The sequence below is a fragment of the Lepidochelys olivacea genome (assembly GCF_965140295.1).
Source record: "Lepidochelys olivacea isolate rLepOli2 genome assembly, chromosome: 8".
NCBI lineage: Eukaryota > Metazoa > Chordata > Testudines > Cheloniidae > Lepidochelys > Lepidochelys olivacea.
Genome location: NC_140418.1, coordinates 102,009,972 through 102,035,550, shown reverse-complemented (window position 1 = coordinate 102,035,550; position 25,579 = coordinate 102,009,972). Strand labels below are relative to the sequence as shown.

The 25,579-nt window shown below is 48.9% G+C and overlaps 1 protein-coding gene across 1 annotated transcript; it reads left to right on the top strand.

The window, feature by feature from the left end:
- Positions 1-553: 553 nt before the first annotated feature.
- On the top strand, positions 554-2,981 carry FOXD2 (forkhead box D2). Its single transcript, XM_084637214.1, has one exon. It carries the CDS (start codon positions 764-766, stop codon positions 2,018-2,020), a length of 1,257 nt encoding a protein of 418 aa, XP_084493340.1. The 5' UTR covers positions 554-763; the 3' UTR covers positions 2,021-2,981.
- The last annotated feature ends 22,598 nt before the right edge of the window (positions 2,982-25,579 follow it).

Here is a 25,579-nt window from a genome sequence, read left to right as displayed (position 1 = left end):
CGCGTGCACCCGCAAATCCAGGCTCAGAGAGGGAGACTGTGAAGTCCAGGGGAGGGGGCTTTGCCCAGGGACGAGCGTGGGGGTTTTTGCAAAGGCAAAGCGGCGGGCGCAGGGTGGGATTCGAGTCGAGGGATGGATGCAGAAGCCCGGGGGGAAGAGCTACGGCCGGTGGAAATTCCCTCCCCCGGCTGCACTCGCGGCTCGGGTGTGAGGGAAGGGAAGGGAAGGGGCTCGCTTGGCCCGGGTTGCCCCCAGGGGTAAGTGGCAGAGAGGGGCGGCCGGCGGATGTCGGCGGTGGCTGCGGCACGTGATGCGCTGTCTGCGGTATAAAGGCCTCTGGAACCGTTGCAGGCTTCTCAGTGTGTGAGAAGTTCCGCTGGGTCTGAGCTCGGGGGGGAGGGCGCCTTCCCACAGCCCCCCCTCCTCCACCCCCATCCCCTTTTCCACCCCTCCCCGGGCCCCTCCCTCCCCCAGACTCTGCCAAGGAGCGATCGCAAGCCCCCAGCCCCTCTGTGTCCTTCCCTCCTACTCCCATTCCCCCCCCCAGCCCCCTCCAGCCGCCACCCGGATCCTGCCTTGACTGTCTCCCGCCCGGAGAGCGGCGGGAAGCTGGGGAAGGAGCCGGAGCCTGCTGCCGGCAGTGCCCCGTTGGAGAGAGAAGGGAGGACCGCGCAGCCCCTGCCGCCGCCGCCGCCGCCGCCGCCTCGGGACCCTTCCGGGGGCCGCCGCTAGGTGGGGGGAGCCCGGGCCCGGCTGCCCGAGAATGACTCTGGGCAGGAGCAGCGGCTGCGGGATCATGTCCGAGAACTCCCCGGAGGAGGAGCCGCTCTCCGAGGTGGAGGACGTGGATATCGATGTGGTGGGCCCCCCCCAGGACGGGGGCAAGTTCAGCGAGGAGGAGGAGGAAGAGGAGGAAGACGAAGACGGCGACCCTCTGGGGCTGCCCAGGTCCGGGGCCAGCAGCAAGGCGCGCCTGGGGGGCTCCCCGGAGAGGCGGTCCCCTTCGGGGGCGCCGCAGCCGGCGTGCGCCCGGGGCGCAGCGCCCGGGGAGAAGCCCCCGGCGGCCGGGAAGAACCCGCTGGTGAAGCCGCCCTACTCCTACATCGCGCTCATCACCATGGCCATCCTGCAGAGCCCCAAGAAGCGCCTGACGCTGAGCGAGATCTGCGAGTTCATCAGCGGCCGCTTCCCCTACTACCGGGAGAAGTTCCCGGCCTGGCAGAACAGCATCCGCCACAACCTCTCGCTCAACGACTGCTTCGTCAAGATCCCCCGCGAGCCGGGCAACCCGGGCAAGGGCAACTACTGGACCCTGGACCCGGAGTCGGCCGACATGTTCGACAACGGCAGCTTCCTGCGCCGGAGGAAGCGCTTCAAGCGGCAGCAGCCGCCGCTGCACCCCCCGCACCCCGAGCTCCTGCTGCGCGCCGGGGGGGACCCCGGCCCCTTCCTGCCCGGCTTCCCTTACGGACCCTACGGCTACAACTACGGCCTCCAGCTGCAGACCTACCAGCCCCCCCATCCGCCCCACCCCGGGGCGGGGGGCACCTTTCCCTTCCAGCCCCCGCACTGCCCGCCCCTGCCCGGACCTCCGCCCCCGGCCGCCTCGGTCTTCTCCGGCGCTCCCAGCTTCCCCTCCTTCCTGGGCGGCGAGCTGAGCTGCAGGAAACCTTTCTACCACCCGCAGCTGAGCCCCACCGCCCTGCCCGCCGCCGCCGCCGCCCTCCTGCAGACGCTCAAGGCGGACAACAGCCACGGCGGCGGCCACAGCACCCCCCGGAGGCCTTCGTTTTCCATAGACAACATTATCGGGGGCGCGGCCCCGCAGCCCCACAGCAGCCCCCCCACCTCCTCACCTTACGCCGCGGGCCAAGTTGGGAGCCAGGCTCAAGTCCTGGCCATGCTGACTCCTGCTTTGGCAGCGGCACAGAACCCCTTAAACTTGGCCCACGAGGCTCTCCTGCAGCCCGGACAGAACTTTCCCAGCAAAATCACAACTCTGAGTAGCTGTCCCTTTTAAAAGAGAACGAACAAACAAACAAACAAAGCCCCCCCTTCAAAAATACCTTCCCCCCCCTCCCAAATTCTCCTCCTGTTGTGTTTTAAGGTAGGAAATCTTTCTTTTTTGTGTTTTTGTCTCGTTCGCATCCAGATCTCTGTATCTCTTCCCTCTGCTCGAAAAAGAATTATAAACCACCTCCCTCCCGACTCCAAAAGTACATTTATAAAGTGTCCATACTGTACGATGGGAAATTCAGCTGGTTAAAATGTAACATTTTATAGCTGTTAATATTTTTTTTTAAATCGATCTCGGGTCTTGGAAACATTTTCTTTGCGGGTTGCAAACGTCCTGGCGAGAGAGCTGGGCTTGAAACTTACAAGGGGAGTTTACAATGTCTGGGTATTTTTAAAAAGCGTTCCTTCAAAGCTCTGATTTTAAGGGTTTCCTCAAACGTATGCATATTTTTCTCCTCTCGAGGAAAATGTTTAATGATCCGATATTTTTTTTTAATCTTGGTTTGATTGGTTTTACTTCTAAGGCACCATCCAGTATATTTAAAAAAAAAAAATCCGTGAAACTCAGGACCTTTTGAATGAGACGTATTCAAATACACATTTAAAAGATCGGAGATATCAGGAAGCTTTATAATTTTCATTTTTTTTAATCCCAGTTTTTCCACCCCTTAAATGTGCGGGTGGGCGGTTTTTTTAATGTATCTGTAATTATTTGTATATAGATTATTGGGGAGATAATGTGCAGATTCCACTCCACTCTCTTCACTGGTTGTGCATCCCGTCCTATCTATTTTATTGGGGGAATCTGTGAATACTTTGTGGAAAAGGCCAACGCAGTTTTGTCCACCATGGTGTAAATTAATAAATGTCTGTGAACTGTTTAAAACAAAACCCCAAACGATGATGGTTCGTTCTTATGTATTTTCTTAATGTAAGAACTGATCACCCCCCACGCTAACTCCGGGCCTCAGAACGGAGTGATGTAGCTATCCAATTGACAAAAGTTAGAAACTGAGTAACTATTAAAAATAAAACCACTTAGATCTCTGTGGAGGGGGAGGCTTCTGGTTACTTGAAAACGAAAGCTCCGGCTAAACTGAAGCACCAAACTCGTTAGGTTTTAGCTGGCCTAAATTGGAACCGAATTCTTCAATAGACATTGAGGAAAGCGGACTAGAAGGACAGACGGTCATCAATATATTGATTTTGGTTTTATTTCCCAGGGTAAATGTTTTAGTTCCTCTTCTTACCCGGTCAGAATTTAAAAGTTTAAATTTGGCTTTTGCTCTTTTTGTAAACATGCCCCCCCCTTTTAAAAAATCATAATTCAAGGTTTATAAAATCTCCTTTCCATGATTAGACTTTTAGTTTTGGATCTACATGGGGCAACCACTTGAACTGCTGTTTTCGCTGTTGCCAGGCTGTTCCTAAGGAAGGAGGGGAGAGAATACGGTGTATGTGTGTGTGGGGGGGGTGTTTTTCTCCCCCTTTTTATTTTGTTTGGAAACGTTGACCCATGGGAAAATAGCTGAAAGGATTTTGTTTTTCCTGGGGCCCGAGGAGTTCGGCTGGCCCAATGAAACTCGAGCGCTCTGCCTACATTTTGCAACAACTTACGAAAGTAAATAAACATCTTGCAACGCTCCCTGCCCCCCCCCTTCTTTTTTTTTTTTTTGTATTGTCACGCAGGAACTTGAAAGCAATCGGGTTACTTTAAAGAAGCATCCTGGTCTCTTGTGCAGCAAGCAGGGAAGTTGTGTTCAAAGAGCCTTGCCCTTTCAGTGAATTACACCAGACTGATTCAATCCACCCCCCCCCCCCAATATTCATTTACCAGCTTCGCATTGTGCCAATGGACTCCGGCCCCATAGAGATCAATATATTAACAGGCAGGAGCAGTCGCGGGTGAGTGTGTGTGTGCGGGGGGGGGGGGTATTCGTGTAGCATTTTACATCTCTCTTAATCCGCCTCGAGCCTCAGCTGAGTTTGTTGATGTTGTTGCTTAAGGGGCTGTTTCCCCTGAATAGGCGCCCAGCGAGCGGTCTCACATCTCGCTCTCACGCACATTTGCTTTTGAAAAGCGATCTTCTGTCGGACACTTGGTTGTCCCCTTTCATGTCCAGCTCCTACAAAAGGGGCTACAAGGCTCGACGTGGGAGAAAAGAGGAGGCCAATGAATCTATTTTGCAGATTGCCAAGCACATGGTGGAAACACTGAAGAGCTTCTGCAGCTCTTTTCTTCTTCCGGCCTCCCCTTGTCTTTGGCTAGAACTTGCGTGCAAGTAGTTAAATGGCTAGGTTGGGGGTGTTTCTGACAAGCTCATTACTAGAGGGGTGGTCTTCCCCCCCCCCGCCCTTTCTCTCTCCCCGGAGCCTTTGATGGAGTTAGAATTAAATACTGAAGATAGTGAAGAGACACTAACTTTGTTCCGATCCTCTTTCATGAATGAGGTTGGTTTCAATAATGTGGGATCCATAGGGAGAAAGGAGAGAATTTATACATCAGGGTTTTTATTTTAAAAGTAGCGAGCGATTTTTAAAAAGAGCCGGGGGGGCATGAAGGGGGGTGGGAAACTGTGTGGCAGGGAACTAAATAAATATAGAATTTAGTGGCTGGTAAAAAATAGTTTGAGAAGCACTTCGGATGAAATCCGGTCCATCGGGCATGTAAAATGTAAAGCCAGTGTGTCTGGTTTGCAGAGTTAATCAACAGGACATTGCATTTAAAACCCCGTTGGGCAGATCTTGCTTAGGACAGCGGTGTTGTTCTGCACCAGGTATTTGGGATTTCCCCTAAGAGGGCAAATCTCTTCCTAGAAGAGAGGTAGCAGATTGCAAACCAGTCGTTACCCAAACCCAACTGATAGTTGTTCTGAGGCTTCCACCCTTTGCTCATTGACTAGAACAATGATGGCTTCAAACATACCAGTCCCCCCCCACACTTAAAAAAATTCTTCTGTTAGGTTGAAATCCCCTTTTGTGGCTGGCATTTTGTCTTGTTCACCCATTCCTCCCCGCTCCGGTCCGGTCAAGGGAGAATATTTGTTGTTGTTGGAATCTCCTTCCCTCGAAGTTTTTAAGGTCAGGCTTGACAAAGCCCTGGCTGGGATGATTTAGTCGGGGATCGGTCCTGCTTTGAGCAGGGGATTGGACTAGATGACTTCCTGAGGTCTCTTCCAACCCTGAGATTCTATGATTCTATGTTACTCTGTGGCCATGAATGAAATTTACCAGGGAAAGCTAACCAATTTTGATCCGAGCCAAAACGAGATCAAACCTTCCTCGTTGACTTGTCTCGTTTGCACTGCAGCCTGACTCTGTGTCGTGGTGGGTTGATTTTTTTGCTCTGGGTTTCTCTAGGCCTCGCTGTGAATGTGGTATTTAGAAACGAATATTGTACGACGCGTGGGGTGGTTAATCCGTAAAAACGACTGTCTGCAGACCCTATGGCCCCCCTCATTTTCCTGTGTGGCGGGGGCAGGGGGCTCGGACCCCGCTGCACCCCAGGGTTTGCCGGATCTGAGAGCCCTCGATTCACTGCCAAGCCTTGCCACGGCGGCGGGGTTAACAGCGAAATAGGGAATAACGTTAACTCTAGAGGGGGTGGCCACTGCGGATAATGGCCTCTGATTACGGGGCTGGCTGACTCTGTCGGTTTGATCTTCACGGGGCATTATTTTTAAGCGGTCGTTGAGGATCGCTTTTCACGCCGAGCTGGCTAAAGGAGGGGGGTTGTTTGTTTGTTGGGGGGAGGGAGGGGGGCATTGGCAATAACCGATCACTGAACGATGTTAGAATTCAAGCAGAATCTGTTGCAAAAATCCGGGTATGAATTTGTTCTGTTCTGTTCGAAAACTGCAGTTTTAAAAAAAAGGAGGGGGGCAAAAAAAACCCAACCCCCCCTTATAAACCTAGAAAGATTGAAGGCGGAAGACCTGAATGTTAACAGTATAGCGCCCGGTCCTGGAGCCCTTCCTCGCTAGGAGTTTTTTGCCTGAATAACGACTGGCAGAATCGGTCCAAAATAGATCCCTGCCCGGTTCCTGTCTATACATAAAATGCCAGCCGAATTCTCCCGTTTGCAAACGTTTCTTTAGTGGACTGTTTGGGGGTGAGGAGGTAAATACCTTTCTGGGGTGTCAGTTGAAGGGACTTTAACAGCCGCCGGGAAGATACTAAATAGTATGGAGGTTTCGATTCGAAGTGGGTTTCATTCAACCGCTTCTATCATTCAAGGGCACAAAAAATGTGACCCGCGAGATGGTTTTTAGAGCGCGTCACCCTCCTTTTTTGTAACTCCCCCCCCCCTTTTGATATGGCTAGGGAAAACAATCCTTCTCATCAACATTTCTGTTTGTAAAGGAGGAGGCCTCCGAGAACAACAAATGTTGTAACACGTTTCAGAACACATCTGGTGTGGAGGGAAACCCCCTTTCCATTGTTAGGTCTCGTGTCCCCCCTCAGTCATTGGCCTAAATTGGGTGATCACGATTCTTGGGATAGAGGGAAGAGCGCGTCAATTTCGATCTGGCTTTTAAATCCCCACCGCGCATCCCATCAGAAACTTCAGGCTCCTGGAATCACATTAAAACTCTCTCTTAAGATCTCCTCCTTTGGCAGGTTCTGGTATCCATTATTGCGCTCAGAAACCCGCAGGAGCGTTTTAAACTGATTTGGGGAATTAGGAAGGTCAGAAGCCCCTTTCCCGTCTCCAATATATTTGTCTTTGTGTTTAAACGGAGCGCTGAAAAATTATCTGGATTATGGAAAACACCTTTTCTAAACAACACCGATTTCCAGTGGTTAAACCCTCTCCTGATGGCCAGGCCTCTTTGGTTTCCTATTTCTGAGACGAACCCCCCATGTTCTCGCTTGCTTTAAATCTTAATTAGAGTAGTCATCTCACCCTTGCTTGAGACACTTTCTCTTGACTTGTGAATTAAGACAAATATTTGCAAGGGCGTGGACTATTTCCCCCCCTCCTAATCCACAACGTTTCTCATCCCTCCTCTGCTTTGGGAACGAAACTGTTACCTCTTAAATTTTCCCTACGTTTTGAAATCTTTAATGCCTATTGCTTTTGGAACACAAGCGGCAGTTATTGGATGGAAAACGTGATCGTGCAGTGTTTTTAGATATTTCACACAAAGATATGAGCCGCTGAGGCTGACAAGGGGGGACTTTCTGTAACAGGGTCTTTCCAATCTTGCCAGGCCATATCTGCCTTTGGATATTGCAAGGGGTTTATTAACCACGTTAATTTGTGTCTCGTCTTGTTAGTTCTCTGAAGCTTTTTTGTTCTTTGGTTTTTTTTTTTTTTTTTTTTTTTTGCATGGGCGACCACCCAGGGGCTGTAGTTCTTGGGAAATACAGACATGCAAAAAACATAGCAAACTTGTTTATTTCTCTAAAGTTTGACGGCAGCAGAGCCTAGTCCTCTGGGGTGGGGGGGGGGCGGAATCTTTTATTTAGGGCTCAAATCTGGCATATTTAAATTTAGACCCAAAGGGTCATTTTAGTGGCCACTTGATGAAGTTTAAAACTTTGTCCAGTTTCAGAGGCTTTGAAAGCCCATTTGTGACAGTGATGGGGAAGGATTGTTGGTAGCGACGAGAGAATAATAGACGACGTCAGTTTTACTCAGTTTGCAAGGCGGTGGGGAGGGGAACCCCTTGGAAATGTTGAAATGAAATAAAGATTTATTGTGCAGCGCTAAAGGTCCGGAGCTAAACTTTTTCAGAGTGGTATTTAAAGATCTCAGACAGCACCTCTGCCCCCTGGAGCCTATTGGAGTGCGAATATTTAGATATTTGTTACTTAATACGCTCGAATGGATTGAGACACCGGAGACTTCTCATATAGCCTCAATTCCACGCTTAAATACAGGCTTTGGTGGCTCTTTAGAGAACAAATCAGCCAAGCTGCAAACTTTGCTCCCTCTTTTAGTTTAGCTTTCATGCTTCCTTGTCCAATGCAGGCTAGGTAAGAAAATACTGCAGGTCCCAAACACACACACTTCATATCCACCAATGCACTTTATATTTTGTGTCACAGGACCATTCCCTGCTTGAAATCCGAAGCAAAAGTTACAGGGAAACAAAATGTGACTGTTTGCAGGGAAGACCCTAGCTGGTTTTGCACTTTTTGTTTTATTAAGAAAAATCGCCTTTCAAAGCGTTTCAGAATGTAATGATTTTCGTGGCGGTTTTTAAAATCCATTTTAGCCTCACTGCTGGAAGCACTCACTGACATTTTGCCCTCGGAGCTAATTAAGCGTCACGTAAAAAAAGGAGAGAGAAACAAATATAGTTCCTATAATTACTCCCCATCCAAAGGGTCTGTTACATCTCTAGAATAAAGATAAATGGCTCGTACATACGCTTTGCATCGGAAACCTGCAATCCGCGTGGATTTGGTTGTGAAAGGGTTTGGTAGCTGAGGGAAGGAATCAAAGGACATTTTAAACCAGGCTTCTCTCCAGTTTCCCTTCAGTTCGTTCTGCCTCCTTTCTTTCTGTGCCCTCAGCTTTTTGTCTTTTATTAATCTCGTCCCTCCTTGGTCTGAAACTGATTGCTTATCACAGTTGCCAGGTGGTCTCGCCGTGCGGCTTGTATGCTGCATCGACCCGGTTCGGCTGTTTTCCGTTCGCAGCGCGGTGACTGGGAAACAAACTTGTGGGCTTTAACTTTGAACGCCTGATCCTCGGTTAGGTTCGACGAACACCCGGCCGGCGAGGATCCTTCTTCGGTCGCGCAGCATTCCAAGTTTAGAAAGCGGGGAGAGGCTGGGTTTGAGACACGCAGCTGGCAAAGTTCAAATGGTTGCAAGAACTTTGCATCGAAATTAGCAAGGCCATGAAGGCAGACAGGGATTTTTTCACACGGTCTTCGCAATGCAGCTGCAGTGCAATCATTCAATTTAGCAACCGCGCCGCGACCTTTTTTTTTTTTAATTATTATTATTTTTATGGGGTTTTTTTGGTCAGGATAAACCAATTTTTATCTTTTTGCTTCATTGCTGTGGAAGGAATTAAGCGGCTAGCGTTGCCGCTTGACAGAAACAAGATCAACAACAAAGTCTGCCTTGTATAGATTCCAGGTAGGCGAAAGACTAAAGGGATCTCTGTGATTCGCATTCAGCTTTAAGGCTGGAGAGACAACCAAGGTATTAATGAATGTTTTTTTTTTTAAAAAAAAATTGGAAACTCAATAGTTGATTGTTTAACAGAGTTTAGAATTTACCGGAGCATGGAAATTAGAAACGGCTGTACACCGAGCTATCCTAATGTGAGTTCTGCTTGAAAACATCACAGTGATATTAAATCCTTACTACTCCATACTACAGCCTGAAAACACCTTATGCCTCTAATAGAAGCCCCCTTTTTCCATTTATCTCCTGCTAGCATTTCTTGAGCATTTGTGCTGTTTTTTTAAATAAAAATAAAATTAACCTTTGAGTCTATGTAGTTCATAGCAACAGGTGTCAGGATGGCACATAACAAGCACCGAAGGCTTTGATCTCGAGTTTCCATCTCCATCTTAATTCAAATGCTAATTTTAATGGCTCTTGATACTCCTTTGATGATACCCAGGGATAAAATGTTGATAAACTAAATCAGGGTATTGGCCGTCTGATTATTTTAAACGGCCCATATGGAACAGTGAAATAGATTTATGTGCCAATCGGAGGCGCCTGGTTAATATTCAATACCGTTTCATTCCAAAATTGGATTGAGGAAAAACATCTCATTTTCCCCGAATTAAAACCCATGGATATTTTGCCTTATTTTATAAATGGCTCGTGTTTATTTTGGCAAGGCATGCTGTGTCACTTGAGTGCCCAAATATATACATATATATTTTAAATCGCAAGTTATTAGCATTCTTTTCCAACGAAAGTTCATATTCTCCACCTGCCAAAGATAGCCTTGTAAAACATAATGAAAATCTGCACGGAAGATTATATATTGGAAAAGGAATGGAGATGCCATTTCTTCTGGGTCCAGTCCTGCAAAGGCTAACTTGACTCTCTGCAATGTTTCAGATTCTTGTTAATTACATCCCCCCCTCCCCAGTATTTCCTGTTTAATTAGGATCAGATTTTTCAAGTCAGACTGTGCAACAGGAATTATACCAACCACTTGATTTGATCAAAAAGGAAATGATATGCACACGCACCTTCTAAAAGTTGGGCTAAAATTCCATCGACTCCCAGTTGTAACCTCATTTTCAAGGAAAATGAGATTCTTACCAGTTATTTCATTTTGCTGCGCTTTGGTGTGGGGAATTTACGCTGTGAAACGAACAGGGCCGGTTCCTGCAGTCCTTACTCAAGCAAAACTCCCACTACTCGCCTCCCCATTCTTCCTGGCTCAGCTTCCCTGCACTCAAAAGATGAGCCGGAGTGCCCTGAAATTTGCGTTCAGGAAGTGAAAAGGCTCCCCTGCCGCTGAATTAAAAGGATCATAGAAAACTTCGGTGGGAAGTAGGTGACTTTGCCGTGTCAAAAGTGTTTTTGGGTGTAGCTGAAGTAGCAGGCAAAGCTCCCCTGGAAAGTCAATGGGAGTTTTGCTCTAGCTGGTAAATTACACCGGTTCTTTAGCATACTCAAGAAGCAGGGCATGAACCAGTTTTATTCGGATCCAACAAGGTCTTTCAGTCTGGTTCCAATCTGGTGAACAGATCCCCACACGGATTTTTTCCCCATAACCCCCGGGTAAGTTTCTCTTCTGTTCCTCACTCCCCCCCCCCCCCACATTTCAGACATGAATATGATAAAATACTTCTAGGTTCACCGGGTAACACAAGTATATACAAGTTAAACTTGTTCTTTAGAAGCAATGATTCAAAAAAGGGCTTTTAATTCATTCCTTGGAAAACTTTTATTTTTGTAACCAGGAAAAAAAAAACCCAGCCCTCACTTCATTGCTAGTAGGACTGTATGATTAATTGACAGTGAATTTTATTCAGTGCATTTCTCTCTTCTTTTCTGGTTCAGAAAAATGAAAGAAAATATCGACCAAATTATTTGTTTAGTGGATGTCTGTGTGAACAAATGCCCCCAACAGGTCTTACAATCAAGAGCTGGTGGGCACCAGGGTTAGCTGAGTGCAGTCTAGCGCCTGATTGGAAGACCGGGGCCTTCCCTAAAACTGCTTCTGAGGAGGTAAATTTTGTTTTGGCCACAAAAATGAATGTCGTGTGACGATTGGAGTGAATTTCGCAATGGGCTCTCAACTTGCAACCTAGGCCAGCAGATTAAAATGAGCCCAGCACGGCAGAAACAAAAGTCGTTTTAGACCCCCCCCCCCGCCTCCCCCTCTTCCCCCAGCGAAATGATCCTGAATATTATACTGAGTTGTCTGAGGGCTGACGTTTGCCGGTCGCTCTGCTGTTGTGTGCCTTGGTGTTTGGTTTTACAGACAAAACCTCCCACTTTTAATGTAGGATTTTGTCTGGTTGGAGTTGGTAGAGCGAAGCCGCTAAAGAGCCTCCTAAGTATACAGCCAGGGGCGGGAATAGACCTCTACACTTTCTCTTCAAACATAAACTAAAACTTTGCGGAAAGGCGCTGTCCCTACAAACGCAATCTGGTCACATTTCAGACTCGTCGGCTCATGTCAGCTCCAGCTTTGGACTAAATTATAGTCACTGCTCTTTTTAACTAAAATTTGTTTCACATCCTCAACCATATCAAAGAGATTCCGTGCATGGTCTCTTCTTTCTTTCTTCACAGTTGAAGGAAAAGTTACATTTCCTACATTATAATATTTCCCTCCCACATCTTATGTGGACTCTCTGGCTACAGCTTTCCTGTCGGATTTGCCTCTCCTCCGCCATCTGTTGTGTGGTTTAGCTCTGGGATCCCTTCTGCCCTGTCAGTGGCTGTTAAATACATAAAAACACAACAAACCAAAAATGCAAACCAGTTTTTGGAGGAAGGGCCGGATCCTGTTCCCAGTCAAGCCAGTGGCAAACAGTCCTATGGATTTCCAGGGCAGCAAGAATCCGATTCGAAATCGATAGACACAGAACCCACAGCACTGATGTCTTCTCAAAGTCTATCGGATTTGGGGGGGCATATCCTCAAGTTGGTGGCACTTGTCCATTGCCCTCGATGGCAATCTGCGCCACGGGGCACTGAGGTCCTTGGAAACATATTCCTTAAATGCCTAGCCGCAATCAGGTTCTCTAGGTCAGCTGAGCGATCTATGAACGATCACATTATTAGCAGAGATTTAATTTCCCATTTCTGTCGGCCATTTAAGCATGTTGTATTCGGGGCAAATAACTTGCGGCCTAAAATTCTACTTTTGATCCACCGATCTGCGCCTTCGCGGGGCGTTTTCGGGCGTCTCTCTGCCAACTGAACGGAGTTCGAGTCAAGGGCAGAATAATGCGGTACCCGGAGTGGAAATCCATGTCTCTGTGATTTATAAAGTAAATCTCAGTCTCATGACCTTCTCCCTTCCCCGGTCATGTGGGACACCAGTAAATTTATCCACCCTGATGGAAATCCCCATGTCAGCAGCACGAGCAGAGAACCTGGCACATTTCACAGGGGAAATTATTTTTAACCTCATTTGATTGCCCCCTCTCTGAGAATAGAGATTAAATCTCTTGCTGGACAGGTTGGTGGTTGTAGCCACCTAAATAAATCTTGGCTAAGAAAACCACTTCCGAATAAGCGTTCTTGGGGGTTTTGTTTTTTGCTCAATTGCAAGTCAAAGATGCAGGGTGGGCTGGCTCAAGCTTTGGTAAACTTAGCCAAGGGTAGGTGCAGCATCTCTTTGTACACAAAGCAAGGGGCGGGCTAGGGGGGGGAATAGATACGATTTTGATATTTAAACGCTGGTGCACTGGAAAAAGCTTCAGCCATGCCGTCAATAACTCCATTTAAAAAAAAAAAACCAAACCCCTAAAATTTGTAGAAAGTTTCCAAATACACATTGGGGCTGGTCATAAAACAATCACGAAACATCGCTGGGTTAAAACGCAGAGTTTCCCCTCGTGATTTCACTATAATCGGTGCTCCCCAAAAGGCAAAGGATGACTTGGTTTTCTTTATTCGAGTCACAGCGGCCGCGAGTTTCTTTGCAAACTGTGTCTCTCGCAGACGTCGCTCGCCTTGCGCGGGTTGCTTTGTTCTGGTTCTTGGGAGGGAGGCGGGACAGAAAGCGACTGCAGAAGTGATTTGCACCATCTCACACCTGGAAGCCGTTGTGATGACAGGCAAGACCAGAAACGGTTCTTACCCGCGGAAGAAATGGCTAATGCAATGAACTGCACAGGAAAAGCTTTTGGCTTGTGGCTGGGGCTTGGACCCAAACAGAGCGCTGGGGAGATGATTACAAGATGTGGAAGCAAACGCTGCATTTGCCGTTCAGTTTGTGGCTCCCCTCCCTGCCTGCTTGCCCCCGCCCTTCACTGCCCATCGGCCGGGACTTCTCCTGGATCTGCTTGATCTTGGAAGTCCAAAAAAAAAAAAAATCTCAATCCCTTTCAATGGCAGACGGATCCGGCCCCTCCAGAAGGGTTAGGAACGGGGCGAGTGCCTTGGGCCCGATCCTGCAGCCTTTATTGCCACGAGAACTACAGGATCGGGCCCTAGATGGGGGGGGGGAATAGGCCATACGCCCAGCAGAGCCACTTAATGGGTGTCAATCCAGCCAGGTGACTAAGTGGCCTCTGGTAATTCAAGCCAAACAAGGGGGCGGGACTCAGCTGGCTGCTTGTCACCGCTGGGGTCTTTTACCTGCGTCTGCCGTGAATAAGACAAGGTGGGTGAGACTATCTTTTATGGGGCCAACTTCGGCCGGTGCAGGAGCAGCTTTCCAGGGACACGGAGCTCTCTGCGTGGCTCCCCGGCTTGTCTCAGTCACCATCAGCAACTGGTCCAACACACTAGCCCCTCGCCCCCGCACCCCCCCAGTCCCGCTAGCGTCCGGGGCCCAACACTGCAAACATGGGACAGGAGAGAGGGGGGAGCTCTTTCCGCTTGCCCATTTGGCCAGGAGCCGGTCTGAATGGAGGCTGCTAGGCGTCCCTCTTGTTACTTTATTCACTGCAGCGACAGTAAGTTTTATTGCTTCCCCCCCCCCCCACCCCCGCCCCCGCCCCCGGTTGTAAAAGGGGCAGACCACCTGGGCACAAATTCCCAGCTAACCTCCTGGCCCGACCTATCAGACAAGAGACCTGCCGCTCTCAAGTCTTTCCCAAGAGGCTTCCCTTGTTCATGCTGGCATGCATCCTTCTCCTGATGGGGCAGGCGGCAGGAAATATGGCTAAGAGAAAAGGCCAGGCCCTAGTTCTGCAGGGGAGCCTTGTTCGGTGGGGCTGAATTCCCGAGCTTGGAGTAGTAATAACAAGCACCATCATCAGCACCCCCATGATCGAAATCGTTCCAGCATCCCTGGCCATAGGTACTGGAACTCGGGGTGCAGCAGCACCCCCTGGTTGGAACCGATACCCCAACCTTGTTCTTTGAGCCCACAGGTGCTGGGAGCTTATCACAAGACTCCCTTCACCTTCCACCCTAAACAAAACAACCCCGAGAAAGGGCCTGATCGTACTAGGCACTGGACAGCTAGGAAGCAAAACCCAGTCCCCCCCCCCCCCCAGTCTCCCAGAGCTGTGAGAGAGCGAGGGCTGCAGGATCCAGTGTTATGTTACCGCTGGGCCTGCACCGTCCGAAGTAGATGGTGAGTCCTTAAGCACAGTGGCTCAGCTGTGAATGCCTCGGGAGGGAAGGATGGCAAACCACGCCGAGGCCTGGAGGGGTCCAGGCAAATAGCTCCGCTGGGCGAACCCGTCCAGCAAACGCTCCTCCAAGCCCCAGAACACGTCTGCAGGAGGGGGCTAAACCCTTCCCGGCTGGCGTGTCCTGAGAGTTACAAAGGCAGGAAAAGGAGAGTTCAAGGGAGGGAGGCTCCCCCGCCCCAACCCTTTGCAGCCTTGTCTCCTGAGCTCAGCCTGCCAGGGAACCAAATCGCAGCTGAAGGATCCCTCCTGTGAAAGTGGACCCCTCCACCCCCCTGCACCTTGCTATGTACTCTTAAAGCGCGACAAACACCGGCTCTCCAAGCCCCCACCAGCCCCGACTATCTGGCAGGAGAGCCAGCTTTTCAGAGCTGCGGCCCAGCGAGTTTGGCGGGGCAGGCGACCCCCCCTTCCCCCCCCCCCCAGCTTGCACCTCCAGCACTCACTAGTCGTGCTCAGGAGCGCACCCGGAGTCAACAGGACACTAGCAATAGTGAACACGGAGTGTAAGGGTGCTCTGGGGAGCGGTGTGCTCGTCAAAAGCAGCAGCCGCAGCCAGCTGCTATTTGCCATAAACCTTAACATAAAAGCCCAAGGCCAAGTCTGAGACCGAAATATTTAAGCCATCACCTTTCGCCGGGCGGGGCGGAGGGGGGGGGGCGGTGGATGGACGGACACAACCTCGCGTCAAATGGCTACAAAGAAAGAGCACGTTGATCCCACGTGGTAACGGGGTGGGGACCATTGTCGGGCCAGATCTTGCCCCCCCCCCACTTCTGTTGATAGAAAAGCTCCCGTCGCGTTGATTTCTGGGCAGGATCGGACCCAGCATCTTGGGTTTTGCAGTAATCCTTAGTTCATAAAATAAGTCGACCCCCCCCCCGCCGTCATCTGCAAACGAACCTGTGTCGATACAGAGCAGATACAGAGGCGAAGGGCTTTGGAGTGGGAGCAGGGGGCATGGCAGAACGTGCATTTAACTTGTAAATAATAATACAAAAATTCCTTCCCATTTCTTGACGTTCCCCATGTAATTTAAAGCAGACTCGCCCAGCGGTCTCCTCCCATTCGCGTATGACTTGCAAGTGAAAACATTTTCCTTGGGAAACATCCCCTTTGCCCGGTATGGACCCGATCCTGAAAAGCTCTTCCCAGAATCATTTGGATTAACGTCAAGGGGACTAGAGAGGGCTGAGTAAGAACCACTCGCCTGAGGAAAATGCCGAACAGTTGGATGTGAAGACACATTCATTTATTTCACATAGTGTGAATGCGAGTGTATACAGTATGCATCTGTGCAACACACCCAGTTGGGGGCCGGATCCTGCACCACTGAAGAACAAACCAGAAGAGACCGGAGGGGAAGTGGGCAGAATGCTCACCTTTATTGAGGAAACAACCCCTCACAGCCAAAGTAATAAGCCGATGTCTGGTTTCCAATTGCACCAGTGGGGAGAGGTTAGATGACAAAATATTCGCCGCAGAAATTGCTCGCTCGTGTAAACCCGATGCACAGAACTGGTATTGACACCAAATCGAACGCAATTGGGAAACAGTCCCCCCCCCCGCCCTCCAAGATATGAAATTAAGAATCGTAGTTGATCTGCCGATGCCCCTCACTCAAGGGTATTTCTAAATTCATTTCCTTAAGTAGCGTCCAGGGGGTCTCGGAGGATGTTTCTAGTTAGGAGTTAGAGTTTGAAATCTAGTTTAGAAACAAACATATTTCTGTGGAAATTCCTATCTAATCAACTCAGACCAGTATCCATTACATATCTAGTTATGGGGGGACCCCCCCCATCACCGTTGTATGACAACCTAAATTTTAAATGTAGTTACCAAATATCAAATAAATAAACAAACAAACAATTTATTCTAGTGGGGTCTAGTCTATAGTCACTTTAAAGCTACACTGCCCAGAGTTTCTGTATTACGGTCAACCAGCGTCCTTTGATCATCTGATAAAGTTTTACCTTTATGGCAACTGTGTAGCTGGAAGGAATCTAACTGTAGATGGGGTATTCACAGCGGAAGTTTCCTTGTGACATTAAACACTTCTTTTAACCCATCCAATTTTTAAGCAAACACCTCTGGAAATTACCCTGCAAAGGGATTATTGGAAATCAACTCGGATATAAAAAGAGAAGTTCTCTTGACAGTAAAGTGACAACGCGCTGATTTTCATCGCAAAGGTAACACACCTCTTCTTCAATTGAACCCCAAAAGGATCCTGGCTCCCCACTGCTTAAAAAACGAGGCTTCTCTTTCTGGTCAGATCTCCAGGCATAGTCTGGCTCTTAATATTTTTTAAATAATCGGATTTCATAACAATATTTACCCAATTTCATGCGGATAGATTTGCGGATGCAATGCAAGAGCCAGACAGCTTCTCCCCCTCATTAGGCGAGGGGAGCCCATTTTGCAAACCACCCCCGCCATTTCTTTTCCTGGTTTTCAGCGGCGAGTTCGGTGTTTTGCTGGTTTCACCTCCTAAAAAGTGAACTGGGGGGGGGGAGCACAACACCTGTGTCTCCCTCCCTCCCCTTTAGTCTTCTGGCTTTGCAACCGGTGTTGTCATTTTTCCTAAAGACCACGATATACTATGCACAAGCCACCGTGCCTGGCCGTGCTTGGACATCTGTCATTGCCCACCACCCCTTTGGGGGCGTTGTCTTACAAAGAGTCAGTTGGAAAGGGGGCGATGATATCGCGTTATTAGTTAGCGTTAATTATTATTTTTTATGAGCGTTCAACTTTCTCCTCCGCCTGAGTCTATTGGTGAGCTCCAAAAGGAAATCACTTGCTTGTAAGGGGGTGGATGTTGCTGGACGTGGGCTGGCGTCACTCCACGGGGGGGTGTTGAACAGCTGGCTGGGGGCCGCGGCCGGATCTCTTCAGCACTGATCTGCCCTCGTCCTCCTGCTCTCTCCCCGCGGCTGAGAAACCCTCGCACGCCGCCCGTGCTCTCACGGATCGCAACGCTTTGCACGGGTCTCCTCCTGGCCTGGCTGCGGGGGGGGGGGGCATTTTAATGCCATTACAGTTGCCGTGGCAACCTATTGGCTCGCTGCTCCGGGAGGGGTGGGGGGGGGGGGAAACCGTGTGACAAGGGCTGGCTCAAGAGAAATCCGTCCAGGTGCAGCGGAGGGACGCCGCGGTATTAGCGGGAACCGTAAGGTGCGGCCCTCCCGGCTCCACGGGCGGCGCCTGGGCACGGCTGCCCTCGCAGCCCCGGCTCTGGGAGGGGAAGCCCGGCGCCCGCTTGGCAGATCCCGCCAGCTTTGGCTGGGCGAGGCAACCAGACGCACCATGAGCCGCGGGCGTGCCGTGAACATCCCCGCAGACCCGGCCGAGGGGCTCGTGGCTCTGCCCTTCCAGTCCCCTCCCCGCCACCCAGCGTCTGAGAAGCGGGGCAGGAAAGACAGTGAGGCTCGGCCCAGGTAAAGGGAGACACTGAGCCGGGCTGCCCCAGGTTCACGGTTGCAGGAGCAGCGGAAGGCAACGTGCATCCCTCCGCAGTTAGCCCTGAGTTCCTCTTCGCCTGGGATAACGTGGGGTCGAGTTGCTCTCTCTCTGTGTAACCCATTTCCCCAAATCCCTGAGATACAAACAGTGAAATGACCAAGAAATGGTGTTATGACCCCCCCCCCTTTTTTTTTTTTGTTTAGGATCCCCCCATAATTTGGCCTGGGCCATGCTTCGTTTCCACGGAAAACCAGCAGAGGATTCGAGGTCCTCGTCCGCTTGTGTTTTTTGTAAAGTGAAATGCCCTGGGGGGTGGGGGGGAGGATCCAGTCTAAAAGGAAGAAAACGTTGCACTCGATCATGCAATTTTTGCTGTACCGTGTGCGTGGGCAGACGCGGTGCGCCCAGATTTGTTTGATCCGATTTGAAAAGCGAGAGCTGCGCAGCGTGAAAACAGCTCCCTTCAATGGCGGTGCACCATGAACCGCGCCCCCCTCCAGCCCCCCAAAATAACGGAAAACACTGAAGTAAGTGTGTGTGTGTGAGAGAGACACATATGTACCGAGAGGAGGCTCCCTCTAATCCCCCCCGCCCAAAAAAAGAAAAAAAAAAGTCCTAGGTCTTAAAATATGGTTCAGAGAATTACACGTAATCAGATCTGTGGGGGGTCAATAGTGCAAACTGTTTAAGACTAATGTTTATTTAGAAAAGTGAGTGGTGTTTGTGTTGCTTTTCTTGTGCCCCGGTGCCAAAGTCCTAATGGCTTTAACAGACTTCCCATCACAAACTCCTGCTCTCAGCATAAGGACCACCGGAGGGAAAAAAAATCGCGACTTTACTCAGAAACGATCCGTGTTAAGGGAGGGGAGGGTCTGAGAGAGCGGGGGCTAGATGTAGTTATCACCCCCCCCAATAAATTAGTCCCAAGCTTTGCCTGGTTTTGCGTTTGTTTAGGAGCAAGTATCATGTAACCCGACCCCATAAATAATAATCAAGAAACGACTCGCTTCTTGTGTAGGCGAAATAACACGGCTCGGGGACTGGGGGCTGGGGGGGGGGGGAGAATCCGGTGTCGGAACGTAAGGAGACTCCGGATCTTTCAGTTTTCCAATGAAATCTCGAAGCAAAGCAGTCTCGGAAAACCTTCCTTGCACTGAGACACGAGTGGGGAGCAGTCTGTGAGCCCCATTTACTTTACCCCATGAAAACATTCGCAGGGCAGCAAAGCTGGCTTTCTCAAAGCTCGCTTTTCTGGTTATAATATTTGCTTGCTATAATCGTCTTCTGTACAAAAAACAAAACAAAACCCAACATCAATCCGACTGCTGGTAATTAAGCACCCGTTTGACTGTGTGTATCCGAAACGAGGATTTTTCGGTGTGTTTTTCTAACTGAAAACCTCATCGGAACCGGGAGGAGGTTTTGGTCAGTATCTTCCAAGGAAGATCCAACTGGCAAATCGATTTCCAATCCTTGTTTCTGGAGGGATCTCCCGCTCCCTCTTGCTTTATGGAGCCACGCATGCGAGGTGACCTACATCGCAGGGTTGGCTCTGCGATCCCGCTATGGATGCCCGCTGAGAAGATGCGGCGTCCCGCTCGGATAAGCTGGGACGAGAGCAACGAGAGGAAAAAGCCTCGAGTTTTTGTTTGAACCCCACGCGTCAAGCGGGAGTTTTACCGACCTGCGATTTCCAACACACCGGGCTGCTCGCACGTGTAACCCCAGGGTGGGCGAGCCCCTGCGTGCCCCGGGGGCTTTGAAAAACTCCCACTGATTTGCCTTGCCGTGAGCCCGCTGACTGTGGCATTTCCCTCCCGGTTTCTTCACCCCCAGCCTCGCACAAGCGCGGCGCGGTGCAGTAGCCGGTGCCGGCTTTGGTTGACCGAAGCCAGACCAGCGGGGTGGCCACAGCTTTGGCCTTTCTTTTCTGCGGACGCTTATTGACTCCTGCTAGAAGGGTTCGTTTTTCGCAGCAACCCGCGTTCCCGGTGTGACAGACACCTGCATCCTTCCAAAGGGTTTGGGGCGTGTTTTTATCAGGGGCGCGGGGAGATATGTTCTCCACAAGCCATTGCTTGCTGCATTAAAGCCACTCCTTTGACCGACGGGGCAGAGCAGAGAGATTGATCAACCTGGCTCTGGTTTGTAGCCCAGCTCCCCAACGCACGTGGTGTGCTCCCCGGATACGGGGGAATGACTCGCTCCTCCGTAGAACCGGTAGGACCCCTGCTCCGATTGAGATCCATGCCATTTTGCAGTTGATTCCAATGGGAGCAAGATGGTGACATCGATTCACTACTCCCAGGATAGTGAAACTGAGTATTCAACTCCCACTAAGGGGCCTGATCCTGCCAACTCTGACCCGGGTGGGTCATTCTTGCCAGTCAAGGCTTTCAGGAGGGGGCCCAGCTTGTGAAGTCAGTGGGAAAGTTTTGGCCTGGCCTCTTCATACGTCTTCTTGCACGGCCTTATGGACAAGCAACTAATGTATGGGGGAACCTGTGTTTATGGGACATCTTCAGCCAAGTGACTCTGATCACGGGACAGGCCCTTAAAGGAACAAAGTGTGTGTGTGTGTGTAACCTAGGTGTTAAACAATTGCCTTACGCTTTCTCCCAGCTAAAAGACAAGATATTTGGAGTATGGATAACATTGACATCGACAGCTATAAAACCATCCCAAACATGAAACGATTACCAGTACAAGGGTGGCACAATGACTCTCGGGGGAGATGGAGTCAGAGAGCACTTTCTCTGCCTGTTCCGCCAATCAACCTGTTTTCAAGGCAAAATTAGTTTGCTCGCTGCACAGAGAGGCTCGTGTTTTGCTCCAGCCCAAGGAGTGTGCCAGCATGTATATGAGACATGCATATGATAATATATAACGTGTGCGTTGGAGGGGATGAGGAGGCTGGAGGCGGGGGCTAAGGGGAGTGCAGGAAAGGGGAGAAAAGGAAAGATCTGACCTCTGGAACAGCAGCAACCTGGGATCTGGATTAATAACGTGCTTGCTTGAAGTACTGGCAAAAGACGAGTTCTTAGTTCCGTTTTACCCAGGGCAGGTTTGAAGGGGGTGCTGTGAGAGATCCCAGGCTCTTACAATAAAGCTTTTTGCTTGGCTGATGACCCAGACTCTTGAAATTCACTACATGTGCACCTTCCATCTCTCTCTTGAAATGCAAGTGCCTTTTCATTTTGGTAACAAGGGTGAGCTAACTGAAAACAAAGGAAGGGATAGGCTATGACAGGCATTATGTAGGTTTGCTTCCTGTACAGACCCTGCAGAGTGGCAATAAAGACGCCCAAACTACACATCACACACATTTTTAAAACAGGTTTCAGAGTAGCAGCCGTGTTAGTCTGTATCCACAAAAAGAACAGGAGTCCTTGTGGCACCTTAGCGACTAACACAAATATTTGAGCATAAGCTTTCGTGGGCTACAGCCCACTTCATCGGATGCATGAAACTGACTTGCGCTAGGTTCCTCTTTGCCCAGCAGATCTGCCGTGTGATGTTTTAAAGTAGGGACTGAAAAGGCGTGAGAAGTCTGGCTCATTTCCAAGCGAGGGGGAAATAATGACACGGAGCTATGTGAGGGGAAATCTCTAAACTCCAGCCTTGGAAATAGTTAAAAAAAAACAAACCCAACCCTTCAGTGTTCCGACAGTGAGACCTTCAGCTAATATGGACCTGACTGGACACAAAATGCAAGTGTCCAGTAATGGAAGGTACATACCAACTTTTTTGTTTATTACAATGTTGTTTTACCTTTTTTTTCGGGGGGGGGGGAGGGTTATTCAGCGATTTTTTTACCCTGCACACGTTTAACGTGTCAACTATAACCTCCCCCCATATATTCAGGTATTATCAATTTTTCCAGTATTATAGTATAAACCCTCCTTAAACCCCTATTTATATAAATCCTATTTATTGTTTTAAATAACATTTTATTTTTATCTGTTCCAAATTAAACAATATACACGTTATTAATATAAAACGCTGATGATTGTGTACACACACACAATCATCAGCGTTTTATCGGGTGTGTATAAGCACAATCATCATATATATGTGTATGATATAGCAAAATACACTATGCACAATCATCAGCGTTTTATAGGGTGTGTCTATCTATCTCTCTCTCTCTTTCTTCTCTCTAAATCTATAGACACATATTCCCAAAACCAAATGCAATTTTAAAAATGCAATTAAAAAAAGTGCGGAATAATGCTAATGGTTTGTGACTGCGTTTTGATACGTATGCCAAACTATTTAGAGGTTTAATTTCTTTCCCAAGCCCAAAAACCCAAACAAAACAAAACAAAAAAAAACCCAAACCCCAAACAAAACATATTGACAGTGAATATTGTGGCTGTAGAAATGCCTAAAAGACACTTTCAGAACAGAAAAATTTGATGCTAATGTATTCGCTCTTTCAAGGTAAATAAGAGCAATGCACATTATTGTTAGGGGCATACAAGATCTATTTGGAAATGTAGAGCCCTGGCGTATTTCAAACAGATTTCAGTTGTAAATCTTTCATTGCAAAAATCCGGCTCAATTTTGACAGCTCTTCATACTATCCCGTTTGGAAACAGTAAACTCCAAATTTAGTCCCAGGGAGGTGTAACCCAGCCAAGGCTGCTTGATATTCCCTGGTTTATTCCCTTGGTTAGAATTGTCCATCCTTTTGCAAGGCTTTTCTGCAGCCGGCCTTTAGCCACTGGGGAATGCGGTGCAGCTCGCCAGCCCAGATGAAGCTGCATCTTTAGTTGTTTTTGTTGTTTGTTTTTTGGTAACTGTACTTTTAAAGCTTTTTCCCTCCTGCCCCAAGAAACGTGTGTGCAAATAACCCTGAAGAGGTTTATATTTACTCCGTCTATAAACACATGCCATTTTACTAGACTCCCACACAGCAGGGGCAAGGTGGTGTCATGGCAAAGCCTGCTGTTTCCTTATCATAATTATAACTACTCCAGCCTCCCCTTTCACTCAGTATATTATCTGCCACCCGCTTGTAACCCTTTTATGACTGTTGGACGCTTTGCCTATTTATATACACAGATAATATCCCTCTTTGCCCCTCTGCCCCATACACACACGTTCATGTTCTCTTAACGATTTGCAACTGCATGCTGTCTGATCGCATCTCCCCTTCCCCTCCTGAAGTGAAAATACAGAGAGAAAATGCCCAGGGTCAAAAGAATCTCTGCCTCCCCCCCGTGCTTTATTATATAAAGACTTCTGTTCTTAGCTGTGTAGCATGCATGGCTCGACTGTAATGCTTTGCATCTGCTGGCAACCAAACAGTGCTGGGCTAAATCCTAGAACACCCCCAATAGACCTGAAAATAAATAGATAGCGGCTGAATTAAATGCACATTTCCCCCGTTTCCCCAAGTGCTCTTTGGAGACGACTGCCTCTTCTGGCCACCTCCCTCTGTAGATCTGCACCCTCCTTTCCCCCCAGAGCATAGCTGAGGTTAGGGGAGGTATGTACAGTGGATATAGGATCTGGAAAACCATGGGATTACAGAGATCTTGGCATTAATACATTCCGTGGTGTGCAGAGTTCACAATCTATTCTCAGGCTCAGGACTTTCAATCGAAATGCTGCACAGTGAACTAAACAAAAATACCACTGATTTGGAAGGGATCACAAACAAAAGTTACAAACCTTAACCCAGCCCTTCAGGGAGTTCATTTTCCTGGTAACATTTGCCCTGATATTTATATGCAGATAGCCAATCTTCAAACCCCAGCCTCCAAAGGCCCCCAGAGGAAGGTTAGTCAATATGAAGCATTGGCACTAAACCATGATGAATTTTAGGTACACAGTCATACAGCTCCTGGATTAAAAAACAAACAAACAAACATCCTGTAATTAGGGCTTGCAATTAGGCCAATGCAACTCATCAGTCAACAAATCTTGAATGCAGCATCTGAAGTATGTGCTCCGGTTAGGAGCCTTTAAAATATCCAGAATTATAGAGGGGAGATGCTGGGTTAAGGAGGTTATTGAAACACAAATACTCCAAAATCAAATGAAAATCACCATTACACCCTGCCCGCAAGTGAGCCAGAATAATTAGTCTTTGTGTATGTTAAGGATTTTGTGTGTGTGTGTAGGGGGGGTGGGGGTGGGGGTGGGCATAAGGCACAGCAGTGCTTTGGAAATCCTCATCACTCTCTACACACTGCATAGCAATCTAGAACTGAATTCTGCCAGACAGTGGGAGAGTTGTTTGGGTCAGAGCAGTGGACTGGGACCCAGGGTAAGAACAGCCACTTATGACTCTTAATGAAGGAGATCTAATGTTTTCCTTTCCCTGGAATGTCCTCCAACAACCCTCAAATAAGTGATATGAATAAGGAGGGCAAGGGAACTGGATTCTGTTCCCGTTGAAGTCAAATGGGCATTTTCCTACTGAGCCAGTGGGACAGCAGGATGAACCCACCCCAGGGTGTGTAAATCGGGGCAGAACTTGACCTCAGCTATGTCCAGACCTAAAGGGAGAGGACAGAATCAGCTGTAAAAAGCTGCGGTACAAAGCAGGCTTTGAAAGCAAGCACACTCTGTTTAAAGGCTCCCAGCCTGATAGTGTCTGGTGCTGAGCACTCAAGGGCAAGTCAATTGGAAGTGCTCAGTATTGGGCAGGTTTGGGCCCCCCGGTTTGGCAATAAGTGGGATTGATGTTTCAAAAGGCAAAATACTGTTCAGGACATTCACTTCTATTATTTAGGCAGGGCTATGAATGTGCATGGGGCTTCCCAGAGAGTAAAGATGCTTTCCTTGGGATGGGAGGGCACCCAGCAAGGACAGGATATCACCTCACAGAGTTTGGCCTTGTGTTTAACAGGTGATAGACCATAACCACCCTGTGGGGTGGTGGTTGGATAAATGGAGAATTGGAAGGGAAATGTTTACAAAAATGATAACCCAAGAGTGGTTATATGGCTGGAAGATTCTGTAAAATATAGGTAGGAGATGTATAGCTACAACTTAGGCAGCACAAAGGGGCCAGATTCTGACCCGAAATAGATAATGGAGAACTGTCCATGGTTGTGGCTCTATCAGACGTGGTTCCTGAAGGAGCCAGCCCGAACCCCAGTGCAGGGGGTCTGTTGGAGGGGAGAGGAGGGGAGGGGAGGGTAGGCTAGAGACAGGGATGTGGTGTAATAAAACTCCTAATAAATTGCCCGGGGCGGTTGTGGAATCTCTGTCACTGAAGATTTTTAAGAGCAGGTTGGACAGACACCTGTCAGGAGTGGTCTAGATAATGCTTGGTCCTTCCTGGAGTGCAGGAGACTGGACTTCGAAGACCCATTGAGGTCCCT

Bases quoted from the DNA above. Each gene is read 5' to 3' on its own strand.
- FOXD2 (XM_084637214.1), top strand. From the start codon at position 764: ATGACTCTGGGCAGGAGCAGCGGCTGCGGGATCATGTCCGAGAACTCC.